Source organism: Homalodisca vitripennis, chromosome 2 (assembly GCF_021130785.1).
Source record: "Homalodisca vitripennis isolate AUS2020 chromosome 2, UT_GWSS_2.1, whole genome shotgun sequence".
In the NCBI taxonomy this organism is placed as follows: Eukaryota; Metazoa; Arthropoda; class Insecta; order Hemiptera; family Cicadellidae; genus Homalodisca; species Homalodisca vitripennis.
In genome coordinates, this window is record NC_060208.1 from 47174114 (window position 1) to 47188796 (window position 14683).

General features: G+C 37.3%; 1 protein-coding gene across 1 annotated transcript in view; it reads right to left on the reverse strand.

Annotated features, from left to right (window-relative positions):
* The window catches only part of LOC124353895 (meteorin-like protein), a 34778-nt gene extending 20923 nt beyond the window's left edge, over positions 1-13855 (reverse strand). Inside the window, exon 1 of the mRNA XM_046803945.1 lies at positions 13416-13855. Within this exon, the coding sequence (XP_046659901.1) occupies positions 13416-13564 (149 nt within the window). The 5' untranslated portion in view covers positions 13565-13855. The remainder of the gene's footprint in view (positions 1-13415) is intronic.
* Between the last annotated feature and the right edge of the window lie 828 nt (positions 13856-14683).

Below are 14683 nucleotides of genomic sequence, written 5' to 3' on the forward strand. Positions count from 1 at the left end.
TACCAAACAATAAACAAAGGTGGTTATATCACATTGATATTCCACACGTAACGTGCTGGCAGCATGGATACACCCAAGGTCAGAAGAACAGTATTGGACCGGTGCCAGAACCCCGTGGTCGTCCATTGCTTCATTAGGGATACTGGGAGTCGTTAATTGATGAGTTATTGCCATTGCCCCTGTTTTGGCCACCGCCGTTACTTTACTTGTAAAACAACTTTCTTTTCACCATCACACGACACACCAACCTCTACGCATTTCAATATAACTGTTCTTGATTCAAACCAGTTAGAGCGCGTGGAGAATTAATTAACTTCCTTTCCAAAGTATTTTTAATAAGGAAATGGCATGTGCTATAAAAGACCTCATTCGCCAAATTAGTAGCACATTATCTGATCAGAATTCTGTTGCAGTTAGTCGCCCAGACAAGGATAACTGACTGCAAATTCAAACGGAAAGTGTTTAAAAACGACATTCCCAAACAAAACTGAAAAAGGTGGATTTATGAAGGGTCGAGAGTAACTCAAAAGTAAATTTGTTCAGAATAATTACAACTGTCGTAATAATAGGGCTCATACAATTCATACAAATGCAAAGCGTGGGTACAATGAATTTATTCGTATTGGCGTTAATTAAAGCAGAAAAACAATAATTCTTGTCTGATACAAAATGGAAAGACAAATAGGAGTATCTTCACAAAAACGGCAACAAAAGCCATCGGTGGCAAACCTAAAACTTACATTGGCCATTTAACCACAACCCACGAGGCCACTTCTGCTATTGTGTAGCCATTTTCAACAAACAACCTGACATGGGATCAGATCTCTCCGAAAACCTGATGGACTCTGACGTGGGCAAACCCCTGTCAATGGCTCGTCCAGGTAATCCGCAGGACCATCCTCAGAACACTAATTGCTTTCTTTGTTGGACAGGTAAGAATTCGCTCTTTGACGAAGAAGCAGCCAACTAATAAGGAACAAGAAGGGTTGTCTTGTTAAATATATTTCAAAGATATCCTTTTAAAATGGTCCTTTTCTTGTTCAGTAGATTTCAATTATTGCGGATTTTCTGGTTATGGTTTTTGGTAAGCCTCTAATAGGAACCCATTTAGACAAAGCTACTTCACCAACCATGTCGATACATTAAAAAGGTCACATGTGCAAATAGTAGTATTTAGAATAATAAATTGTGGGTGGATACAATGTGAGGTGAATACAGTTTGCCATCGTTCCTCTGGTGAAGGCAATTCGGTTAGTTCCGAGAACAATGCTTTGCGGAGCATTATCTTTACAAAACCAACAAAACTACCTGTATTGTCTTTGAGTAATAAAACAGACTTAATTGTAAAGGGAAACGCTGCAACAGTGGAACTAAGAGTAATCTCTGTAGACGTCTGAGAATGACACGTTCAAACAAGATGCTGGTCACAGATCCTCGTGACAATGCCGTACTAATGGCAGTCTTTAAGGAACTCATCAGTAGTCGAACAGTTGTTGACCATTGTCCACAGACCACTCAGGAATGTCCCTCGGCGCTAACTAAATATTGAAATGCTAATATTTGGATATTAAAATGCAGGGAATGTCGGAGCGGTGGCTTTGTTGGTATGCGTTTTACACAGGATATGACAATGAAGTGATCATAGAACAAGCTCCTTTGTCTCCTTGCATTTTGATGTGGGAGGTGGAGTAGTCATACCACTCAAGTGCTTCCGAAAAATCAAGTGGTGAAGAGGTTGGACTTTTTGGAACAATAGTTTGGGAGGCAGAAATATTCTCTAATTTGTCACGACTCGACAAACAAACTACTAGTAAAGGAATCAATGATATTGATAAAAGTCAGATGGTAAGAATGTTAGCTTTGCTATTAACTACACAATCGACTAATTTAGGCCCGTATTGTTTGTTGCAAAAAGGCGTTCAACAAGTGCTATGATTTTCCAAATTTAAATTAACATCGCCTATAATAAATAGTTATAAAATATATTTACTATTTTTATTAAGAATAAATTCTCGCTTTAGTTTAGTTCATTCCAGCTAATTGTTATAAAATAACGAACTATTAATTTACCTTTTTTAAAATATATAAATTATTCCTCGAAAGAAAAAAAAATACATTAGGCCTACTTTGTTGCCAAAACATAGACTATAGGCGACTTAAAATAAAGGGGCCACAGTGTCTAATGGCTACCAACATTCAATTGATTCGTCTTCAGAGACATTCCAATGCAATTAGCATAATTAACCCCTGCTCTTCCACCATATGGTAGTTAACCCCCCCAGTCAGGCCATCCTCCCCGCGCTAAGGGGCCCAGTGGCCGGGCTCCGGCAATCCCAGATAATCAGAACTGGTTCGATGAATATTTAGCCGGTCATAACGAGCGCTCCAGGCTGCGACGCGGGGAATTATCTCAGCCTTGATTTACTCCCTGCCTAAAGGCAATACAACCCGTTTCACTTTTTGCCTCCGCCTCCACGAGATGATTTCGTCATACAATGAAAGCGTTAAAATTTAATGGCTCGAGTGCTATGATTACCTGGCTTTTATTCTGGTCCGTTTTAATTTAACGTCGCATAAGAAGCGGTCGAGGCCGCAACAAAGAATTATTTCAGATATAACTATAAGTCTACTTCGGTAGATTTGAAATTTTTGTTTTATTTTATCGCTATGAAATTGTTGGTGGGCTGAAGTATTATGGTGGATAAAACACCAAGAATTGTCTGATATTTTAAGAGTGATTGGTCACTGCTTCGGAATTTTTCGACCTTGGGAGATCTTATCGATATTTTACAACCACGAGAATCTTTTGTGGAGCACATGGCCGAACAAATTATAAGAGACCTCCATTAAGAAACGTTTGGGTTCGCCAAACTAATGAATCAACTGAAGCATATTTAGAAGGAAAGGCCTCTTAAGCGCTGAGTCATTCTGACAAAAGCCAGAGATTGAGGTTAGGTCCAGACCGCACGAGCCGAGGACGACGATATCCAGATGGCTGTCCTCTCGGCACAAATCGGAGGGACTGAACAACTGATCTGTTCACAGCTGTTTTGACACTTCCAAGGAACTCGTGAGCATATTAGGTCGTGATATTTATGTGGCAGGGGACGATGGAGTAGAGATGGTCGGGGATACGAAAAACAACTATATATTCTTCATTATAAAGTAATTAACGTTATGGAAATGACGTTTTAGTTATAAGAATAACTATAACATTTCCTACAAAGCTTTGAGAAGACGGTGTCTCTAATAATTCCTCGCTACAATAAATGTAAATTAACCAAATAAGAACAAAGAAATAGTTTAATATAATAAAACAGACAGAATAAAATCCTACAAAACAATAACAAATGGTACAAAAAGCCAATTTGAATAGATAGTATCAAGAAAACGGCAAGAGAAACCTAAAATAAACCCCCACGTGCAAGGTGACCTTCAGTACGTTGCACGATAAACTACTATTCCACATACAATCATACATATATGTAGAGAAATACGATATGGGATTAATAACAGCCATATCAAATCAAGAGAGAAGGAGAGATCAAGCCAGGGTCAAAACAATACAGCTCACAGCGTGAGCCTTACGGTCATATATCAGAGGTTATACGGGGAGAAGAAGAAGAAGGGCCTGGCTCTTGTCCGTCCACAGCCCGCTAAATAACGCGGCACTCCTGTGGCGCTCCCTGGCCTGGCTAATATATCTGGTAGGCTGTGGAAATATTTTGAGCCTCTTGACACTTAACGGCCCAGGTCGCGAGTCGGATGGACATAAATTTGTCTGAATTTATTTTTTTATAATCTGTTCCTTTCTTCCTTTTTCTTCTCTCCAGTGACCGGGCCAGCTACGAGGAAATTGTGGGTTATAATAGGCGCTTGAATTACCATAGAAATATTTTAGAAAATTGCTTTATCAAAACGTGTTTAAATTTATGGAATACAGCTTCGGAGTAGGTGACACACGACGCCCTTTAGTCAGCTGTTCAAATATTTGCTAGAATGGATGGTCTGAAGTTCTGAAGCCTAGACTAGATCCTATTAACGCATTACCTCACCTAGGTTCAGACATAATGTAGCAAAACCGATGTTTAAGTTCTCTTTGAGACGCCACAAGTCACGAACAAAACCAGGTACTTTAAATTAGTACTTCTTGCTACTTTGGACCACTACATTGCACTGTCACTAAAAAAATGTAACAAAATTGTCAAACAAATTATTGCATTGTAAACAGGATAACAGTAAGGGATGATCAGACAGTGACAGCGTTGAAGGCTTTTGATTTTGGTAATAAGTATAATCGCATTTTTATAATGATATTTATGTGGCAAATAATATGAATATAAAATAAAAACCTGAATTAGCCGTAATACTACAGTTAGTTATATAATACAAAAATACGTTTATGGTTTTCCTGCCTTAAATCATTCGAATTTTTTATCAATCAACTGTTTTTAAGCGCAGCTAAACTACTAAGGACAATATTTTTAATGTATGTAGGCAATACAAATTTGCACCACTTGGGAATGGTTAAAATTGTAAAATACTTTTTTAAGAAATCGATCCGTTCAATAGAAATTACTCACCTGAAGTGATATATCACGACTTAACGTATTCATTCTTTATCTTCATTATCGGTTTGTACAAATTGTAGATTAAGGTCAATTGTTTTGTTCTAACCAAATCATATACGTATTTACAGTTCTTGCCACAGGAATCGTTGGTAACAGTAAACATTCAGACAAAACGCGTGGATTACTTACTTGAGATAGTTGACAGCTTATTTGAACGTGTAGGCAGTATCACTAACCACGACTGTAGTAGACCTACACTTGTGTCAGTCGTCTTGGGCACGAGCCGTCCTGCAGTTAATCGAATAGATTCTGAGGCCCGTATAGCATAATTGCTCAATAAAGACCGATTCAATTCCTTGCCTCTTGTCCACAGACCCCGCGCCGATGCGGCACGCCAGAAAAATGCCGACAACGTTGCCGAGTACGGTTAGAAATTTAGCTGAAACCTTCCATATTGTCTAAAAACTATTACTTTACACATTACTTTAATGTGGCTTTCGATATTGTTATTTTTTCGTAGGACTACAGGAGAATTTCTTTCCCTTCGAATGCCACGGTATCTTTCAGAATGCTTTGTGGTTTTCGATGAACGCGAACATATTTTGCAAAAGTAGTCTTTCTGAACAATTATCCTATAAAGGGCTAAATTATATAGAATTAAAATAATATGTGTATGTGCTTTTACAACCTTATACATATTATGCAACTGCAATGGTTACAGAGCGCAAGCACTAGAAAAAAGTGGAAGAATTTTTCAAGGTTGAGCAGCCATTGCCAAGTCAAATTAGCATTCACTCAGAGCTCTAAGTTAATTATCCTAGAATGACTCCAAGGCGATGTCGATAGTAGTGACATTGCAGTAGAAGTTAAACAAATCTCCACTTGAGAGAAAGTGCAAAATTGATTTTAGTTCTGAAGCGAATCGAACCGGTTAATCACCATTATTCGCAGAAATTGGTCCAGAGATAACGACTAGTTCCAAGATCTGCCCGCGGTGGTTAGTTCTTCGGAGCAATCACCGGTGGCTGTAATTAGTTATGTATGCAGATGACATGTGACTGCACGGCGAGCAGCAAGGCAAACAGAACATGAAATCCAAGGCCGTCTTCTTGGCAGAGTCCGTCCACGTCCTTTCATGGGGCGTCTGCACGGGGCATTGTTGGAATAAGAATTGAAGACGGACGATGAACAGAATCGAAAGCCCGGTTAATAAACGACCGCCACTCATTCGACTGTATGTGTCATTTGGTTTCTTATGGAGACCCATTACCACTTGTAAGTTATTACCTTTGGGTTAACTGGACTGCAGCTGCCAATCAGATATTCGATCGTTGATCAAGAGAATTCCAGGCAATAACCGACTTATGGAGGTAATTTCAATAATAGTTCCTGATCACACTTCTTTCTGATACAACTAACTTTGCCCAGCAACGAAAGCTTTGATGATAATTTCATGCCTCCAAATCAATGACTTCCCTTATAGAACCTATTTGTGAACACGAAATACGATGCCCAACTGATTAAGAACACAACCAAGTGACACCACCACAATCTGCTGACAGAAGTGGTCGTAAGACGATGAAAATCTGGTCTTCAGGATATTAACAGTAGACATAGTCTACATTAAAATCTCAAGTTAGAATGTAATTTCTACAAAACCATTGATTCTCGTTCTTTTCATTCATTTTACGACCATTCTGTGATGGGAATTACTTACTTTATCTTTATTAAAAATTACTTAATTTGAAAATAAACAGATCCCTGAAATAGGCACATGTAGATGGATAAATTACAAAGAATTGGTATATAAAAAATTTGATACATTTACTTTTGACTTGCTAGTTTTCATGTCACTAACAAAGTATTTTTTACTATTTATTATTTCCACACCTTAATCTTGGAATGTCCGTAAGCAACGTAAAAAGGAGATTAGAATTGCATTTTTTTAGTAAAATTAGTCACTCGGTAGGACGAAGACGCCTTTGGTAAGTGGCTTTTAGAGACCGACTCGGCTTCAGGTGGGATTACAATTCTCCATAATGACATACGGCGCTCAGGTCAGTAAGCGGCAATCACATGAGATTAGACATTCCTGGTCGGCTCTGCGCAGTCGTGAACTTCGGAATAGTTCGGGAGTCTTCGTAGACGCTCCGACATATATACTCTGTACGACTGCGTATCTTCGGCAACGTTCGCATCTTTTCGTGGAATTCACTATTGTTTTTTTAGCAATCTTCTCACTCTCCTTAATTACCTTATATTCTTTGTAAGTAATCGGAATCTATTGTAATTCTACTTCGATAGATGGAGTAGATTGAAATTTGTGAATCGGGTTTAGCAATTTCGAAGTTTTTTTAAACAAGTATTTGAATAGGATTTAAGATTTTGAAACTAAGGCTACATTTGTTTTTATGTTAAAGGTTGATTGTCCATACAATTTCCCAACCTCAGAGTTTGCTACTATTTTAGAATAGTCTAGATGTTCTTGGATTGAAAAAATAAGAATCTGGACCAATCTTTGGATTGAAGAGACCATTCTCATAATTTGTTGAAATCGACGAAAAGTGACTTTATTTGTGAGAACAAAAGATGTCCAGAAGCAGTGTAATTCAGTGCGTGACGGGCCTCAGAAAAGGTGTTATGTTTGTCTTTAATTGGTATATTTGTACGTCGAGACCCAGTAAAAAGTTTGGAATCGTTAATAAGTTGGCATGAATCATGTGTACAGATCAGCTTGTTGTCTGATGAAAATGGTGATATTCTTATTGTATACTTGGATACTGATCAACAGAGAATGGACTGACCAGAAATAGTTGTCCAAAACAGGAAATGGTTGGTCATAGAACAACAAACAAAACAAGTTGTGACAATCGACTGCTGACACAGCTCAGAAACTGACCTCTTGTACGGTGACGTCATCATTGCTACATGGCCACTTGGCAGCTGCACGCGTCTTGCTCAACTCACCATATAGAGCAGAACTGAGCAAATGATCTCCTACAATTACTAATCAGTAGATGCACCACGGCAAACAAAGGGTTCAATGCGGAGCTGTCCTATTATACTTCTGCAATTACATTTTCCTAGTTTAAATTGGTTCTAACGCGATGGATTTGTTTGGAAAAAATCGTAAATCTGAAGTAGACAGAACTTTTAATGAATATTTTACGACGTTCACTTTAGACGCAACGTTGTATTTTCTCATTTTGTACTAAGTTAAATTAAGTGAAAATTAACTTGAATGCTCTGTGTAGTCTTATTATTACTCATTCGCATTTTGATATTAATTGACGATTCCAAAATTTCCATTTATATGGCTAATACGAGTATTCCATTATATATTACAATGTCAGGAATGAGTAAACATATTGCAATTTGGGGACAAACAGTGAAATATCCCGTACGTTTTGTGTATAAAAATGAATGAAAATGAAAATTTAAAGCTACGTCTCTTGATTTTGGACAAAAATAGACAATGAATGAAATATAATCTTAGTTATTAGTCAACAACAAACATTCATACGTGTCTTGTAAATCAATCGTAATGTTCGTGGGAACATTAGAATAGAATGATAGATTATTGAAATATCTTAATCGACGTTTCGAGACCTAGATCTATTTTCGTATTATAGTGGGGAACTATACTTATGTAAAACGGGTGCTGACAGCAATCAGGTTTAATGGAGGGATAATTCAGTTGGCTCATTATTGCCGACTGCGCATACGCTGTTCTCCCAGCGCATTTGAAGCCAGCGGCACATATTCTCCCGTAAGCACGTTGTTAATCACTCAAGGTGCCAGTATAATCGACCGAACGCGGGTGAAGGGGCCGAGATGAAATGCAAATTTGAAATTTGGAATACCATATTCCTCATTGTTATTCAATCAGTACTGGTACTTTGAATGATGGATTTCAAGTATATATATATATATATATATATATATCTTATATACTGTGCAATGTAAATCGGGCTCGTAATGTAAATAGTTATACCGAATGCCAACGTGGTTCTACGAGGAAAATAAGGTGTGATTTCCGTTATTTTAGACTATACGATACACTGTTTAAATATTTGTTTGATCAAGCTATAATACAACGAGAAAGACCTTGAGTGTTCTCTCCTAGATGGAAGTTGGCACGATAGCACTTTACCACCAGAGCACTCTAGAGGGGCGGTCAGACGTCAGGTCCGCTATCGAGCCGAGGAGAGCCCGTCACTCGAACAGCAAGAGGTGCCCAGTAATTAGACGGTAGTGCTGCAGAACGTGGGCTACCTCAGGGTTCCATTCTGAGCCCGCTGCTATTCCAATAATCTTTTTTCTATATTCTAATGAACTTCAAATGACTATCGATTGTTCGTCTCTTTTCTTGGTTAGAAGATTAACTCTTGATTTCAGCAAGTATTCAAATCCTAACGTCATGAACTAGACAATTGTTTTTAAAAGATTAGCAATAAATGAAATGCGATATACATACCAGTACATAAACGAAAAATTATTGTGTCTTAAGAAAAAACGTGCCAAAATCGTGACACTTTACGTCTTACCTGTAAAAAACTATTTCTAAAAACAACTTACAGTACTCAACAAAAAGAGGAATTTCATGTTTTTATACAGATGTGAGCAGTTCCCCATAAAAAGTTCGACCCCTCATTAAATCTACGAGGAGGTTTTTGAACCATCTCAAATAGCTAGACTTGCAGGGCGAGTTGGAGTTCAGAGGCTTCCTGGACCCGAAATCTCTTAAACTGAGCAGCCCTTCTCGTGTTACCGGTGACAAGTCACATTATCCGTGCACCTCTCCTCCTGCCCGGTTTGGTCGGCACGCACTGCACGGTTAAAACAGTCACGCGGTTAACGCACATTGACAACCTACCGGACCCTGGGAGCTAAGGAATATTTTAGAAAACCGATATATCGGTTGTTCCACTTTATTGTACACTCGATGTTAATAATGGTTTATTGGTGATATTTTAATCCCGGGAGAAGTAGTTTAGTGGTAACCACCACAGGGATATTCAGAAATGGATTATTAGTAGGAAGATTTCATTAATAAACAGTACAATGCCTAATTTTAACCGAGTGATCAAGGAATACTAAATCACGTTTCCATTACCAAATCCCAAATCCCATCACTTGATCTCCTAAGGGTAACGTGGACATTATGTTGAGACTACATGAAATGTTTAAAATTATTAGGGGCTTCAAGTGCCTTATGAAAACCCTGGCATCAAGCCATAAAACTCCAAATTGTACACTATACAGGCACCTATGTAGTTCGGAAGTTACACAAAGCAAGGAGTTTGCATTAACAATGCGCCATATCATGGACAATTACAGACCCAATTTAAACATCGGGTTGGATCAAAATGTAAAATAAACTGGCGAAACAACTGCCCTATTCTCTCTGATTTAGGCTATTAATTAATATAACATCTTCCACGGTTCAATTAGAAATCATCAAAGACTTACAATATTCATTTCACGCGGAGAATTTGAATTTTTTACGGGGTTATGATGAAAAAAGTATTACATAACGGATATATTTCTTTTATTGAAAAGGTAGAGTTCTGCAATCCATCACAGCTTTATATAACGAAGATTTTAATACAGTGTACATTTATAAATGTCGAATGGGTTTAGGAATGTTACGTCACAAAACCTGTTTGTTTTCTATGACGTTGGTGACAAAAGATACCAGAGCACTCACGTTGCTTTTTATTTACTTTAGAGAGTGCTATCGTGGACTTTGGCACTGGCTAAATAAATTTACAAAGAAATTATTTGAACTCTAATTTAGATAAAAGACAACTGAGTCGAATTTTCCTACTGGTTTTACGAAAGTTTTTATTCAACAATTACACAAAACTGTCTAAAATAATGACCGTTGTTCCTCTTTCAAAATAAAGAAACAATTCCGAATTTACATTCCAAACACATTTTGCAAGAAAATTTTCCAAAATAAATTTGCTGAAGTAGAAATGTGTCACACCAACTAATTAAATATGGATGTTTTGGTTTAGACGTCCGAATTTCAGCGGAATCATTCGAGCTGTTCATCATAAATCACGGCTTTACAATTTTAAAACATTTTGAATCTCAATTGAACCTAATTACGTATGATTTTTATAAAACTAGCCTCATCTGTGTTCGTATAAAGTTAGCCATAACTTCAAAACAAAATAATCTGACAAATCTTTTGCTAAATTAATTTGATGAACTAATTAATTTTTACTTTGAAGAAACAATAGGCTTTAGTTCCATTGTAAAATACGCACAACTAATCATTACAGTTTTATTAATTAACTGGTTGAATGCCTTTAAAACGACAAAATAAACTCTGGCAAAATTATACTTAGATTGAAACTTGATAGTTCAGTTATTGATATGAACAATTGATGTGCTTATTGTCAACTAATTTAACCGATTGGAAAAGCACCAAGTACCAACTACGTAAGTAGCCTATATATAAGAATATATAATACGCTATTTAACCTATTTTAGGCTTCAATTTGCTTGGATTCAGAAATGTCACCATCTAATTAACAATTTTAAAAAATGGGATAACGTGTCATAGCATACATTTAAAAGGCTGAATAAATTTATTAAAAAATAATATATTGATCTCAAGGACTCAGTTAATAGTGACTATAATTGAGTTAAGTTCAATGTTTGTCTGTTGTATCTGTCTCGCACATGGCTCAATTCATTCAACACATGTTAGTAACCACATTACTTTTTTTGGTTCGTGCGTTTTTCATCTCCATTCGTAACCCTACCCGCATTTCAAATGCTTTAATGCACTTCCTGTTTCTTGCTGGAGTTCAACGGCTCAACTCGAAGTCTATTCGAAACGTGCTTAAATGTCTCCTATTTTCTTGCCCTCAAATGAAGAGGATTAAGTAATACATTATTGTATTAATTTTTGAAAGAGAAAGTTTTTCTGAAAGATTACTGAAAAAAATATAAATAATAGGCGTTATAGTCTTAGTTTTAGCGTAAGTATTCGGCAACGAAATTTTGTTATACGTAAGGAGGATGACTGGTTCGATGAAAATAAATTAATAGCACAGCCCTTGTTACAGTCTGTAAATATATCTTCATAAGTATCACTGTTGAATACCGCAAGGTTTCACTTTAAATCCGTTACTCTTTAATGGCTACAACCACTGCAGATGTATTTCTAGACATGGCAGCGCTTCCGAAAATAAAATCAATTAGGACTTTCAAAAAGGACCGTTTTGGTTCAATAGCCTCTTGTTGGAGGATATTGCGGACATTCTCCTACCTTTCCCTGTCTCTCTCTCAGTCTGTCGCTTAGCGACCGTAGTAAGCCTCCACTCAGATTCTGGGGCTATTGACCATACTAAGGGCCACAACACACCATCTGTCCGCCCGCAATACAATAGTTTCAAAAAGTCCTTTTTGTGTGTAAAGGCAGGTGCATTACGCCGTGGTGTCCATCAATGAACTGGTGTTCTCTTGTTCACGGATTCCGCCAGTTTAAACCCAAACTGACATCTCTTGAATGTGATTCTGTGGAAGAACTCGGACAATCCTATGCGGAGTTGAATTCAGTTGTAAAGGACATATTGTTGTTAAGAACTACAATGTCTTTAATTAAATTCAATATTACAATAAATTAATAACATTTAACCTCCTTATTCATGAGTAACGTATTCAAAAGGAGCGTTCACAAAATTGAATCTTTCGATATTAACAGAATGTAATGTTTTACATCCCATCGGTTTCGGTATTCAAGCCTTGGTATTGCTTAGAAACGTGATAAAATAAAAATAAATAAGATTAATTTAACTTTGATTAACTTAGTCTCTAGTTCGGATAGATGTCATGTACTGAAAATCATAAGACAAACGTAATTATAGTTTTGTACTGTACAAAGTTTGTTTCCATACGCAAAATACAAACTTAATTGAATGGAATATAATTCTAAAGATTTTTATGTCAATACACTCAAAGTGTGAACAATTGAAAACTTGAATTTTACCAGGGGAAAGCAGGTTGGAAGGGTCCCTATATCGCACCTGAGTATAGCCGATGGCATATTTATGGCTTTATAAGTTTATTAGAGCCTGCCGAAAGGTCGAGGGTTTATTGCCACTGTAAAGTCTACCTTGCGATATGGCAGGGCTATTGGAAAACGCAAGGTGCAAAAACCTCTCTCGCTCTGGACAACAACTCTACCTGCAGGAAGGGAATTTATCATTTCCACGTACGCACCCAACATATAGCCTAGCATTCTCTCTGTTAGGCCCGGAAGTGAAGGAAGGAAGGACTTCAAATATTTCGATTGACAGGAAGTAGCCTTTAATAAAACCTCAGGTATATCAGGACATTTTTTAATTCTTTTTGAATTTAGATACTGTAGATTTGTTCATTCTGTAATAAACGAACGTGGAAGTTCTTGTACCTACTTCTTCAAAAATGTAGTACTCTAGTACTCTTTATATTCACGATTATATAGAGTTTTCTCCAAAAATAAATTATTCTATGCCAGGCTACCACACAATAGCATTAAAGATTAATTGGTATTTAATGAACAATGATTATCGACTTTCGAGCATGAATTGCGCGGGAATTGTTTGGTTTATACGAATAAAATAAACGAAGGCGCCTACGGCTAAACTGTCACTTTCTGAGGTTTTTTATTCCCCAGCATTTAAAAATTAGTTAAGCTGAATTATTAAGGCTTTATACGCTACTTATCGTAGATAAGTAACATAATACAATTCCACGAAACTGTAACTATTAAACGTTAGTGTTATCAACAGAAGTGTTTATGCTAAATATAAAAACATTGAGATAACATTAATCTCTTCTTACCTTCCACTCCAGTCGCACTCCTCTCCCATCACTGTTGCCAGAGAGGCACCGAAAAATGTAAAAGTCCAGACGAAAACCGCCAAAACGGCGCAGACGGAAGGAGTAGTCCGTCCCGGTCTTAGCCTTCCTCTCGGCCTCCTGTACGTCATCGCATCCGTCACGTCACCACCACTGAACACATGGTAATCCAAGGGCACTTTTGGGAAAATCGCGAGGATTCGAAATCGGTCGGAAGTATCGTCACTTTTTTGTCGCCATTTTTTCACAATTGAAAAACTCCCGCCTAACCTACACGGAATATTATACAGTTTTTATAGTTAGTAGAAATAATTAAAATTGCACAGTAAATAAGAAAAACATTAAAACAATCACAGGAAGACAAGCACAGACCTCACCTCTTCGTTGTTCGAAACGACACTGACTAAACTACATCTGAGGCCCGCGCTGGGCCGACAGTCAACAGAGCGGGGGAGGGGAGAACACAACAAGTGGGTGGGAGGGGGAAGAGAAGGGAACCCCTCTATCCCTCGCAGACTAGCACTGTACAATACCGCCTCTACGATGCAGGTGGGCGTCGACTAAAAGCCTTTATCAAAATTCGATCTGGATTTATTGTGCATTAAGGCCCTTTCAGCGCGGCCCGTCCCTCGCATCTCTGCTCGACTGTATTCTTCTAGAAATTGACCACCGAGGGATAACTGTATCTATCAACGTCGGGGTTTTGAGTTTTGAGGGGTTCTTTTACGGTTTTGGGCTAGATAATCAATCTAGATTCGATACAGTCAGTTATAATGCCATGCCAGTTTGGCACTATCCATATTTCCGAATAATATTTTGTTTTTCAGGACATTTATGCGGGAATATCTAATGTCTACAATAGCTTACTTACTTGCAATCGAAGTGGGCTACTTTTAGCAATAAAAAATATTTTATAAATTGGACAAGAGTAATCTAATTTTTTATAACTTATTAAAAGCCTACTCAAAAACTATTGTTTTAATATCCTTAATTTACTTTTTATAATGCGTGCTAAAGTTTAGATGAAACCCATATTTTATTTTGAATTCTTAGGAAAGTCGGAAAGTAGAAAACAGAAATTATGTAATGAATGAGTGAGTGCTCGTTAGCTAAAGCATATAAATAATGATCTTTCAAATCGACAGTCAGGTTTTACTTAATTAGTGTAAGCAATTAAGTATCACACACGTATCAACCTACATAATTAGAATACATGTAAAAAATTAATCTAGGATCTTCTATTGTTCGAT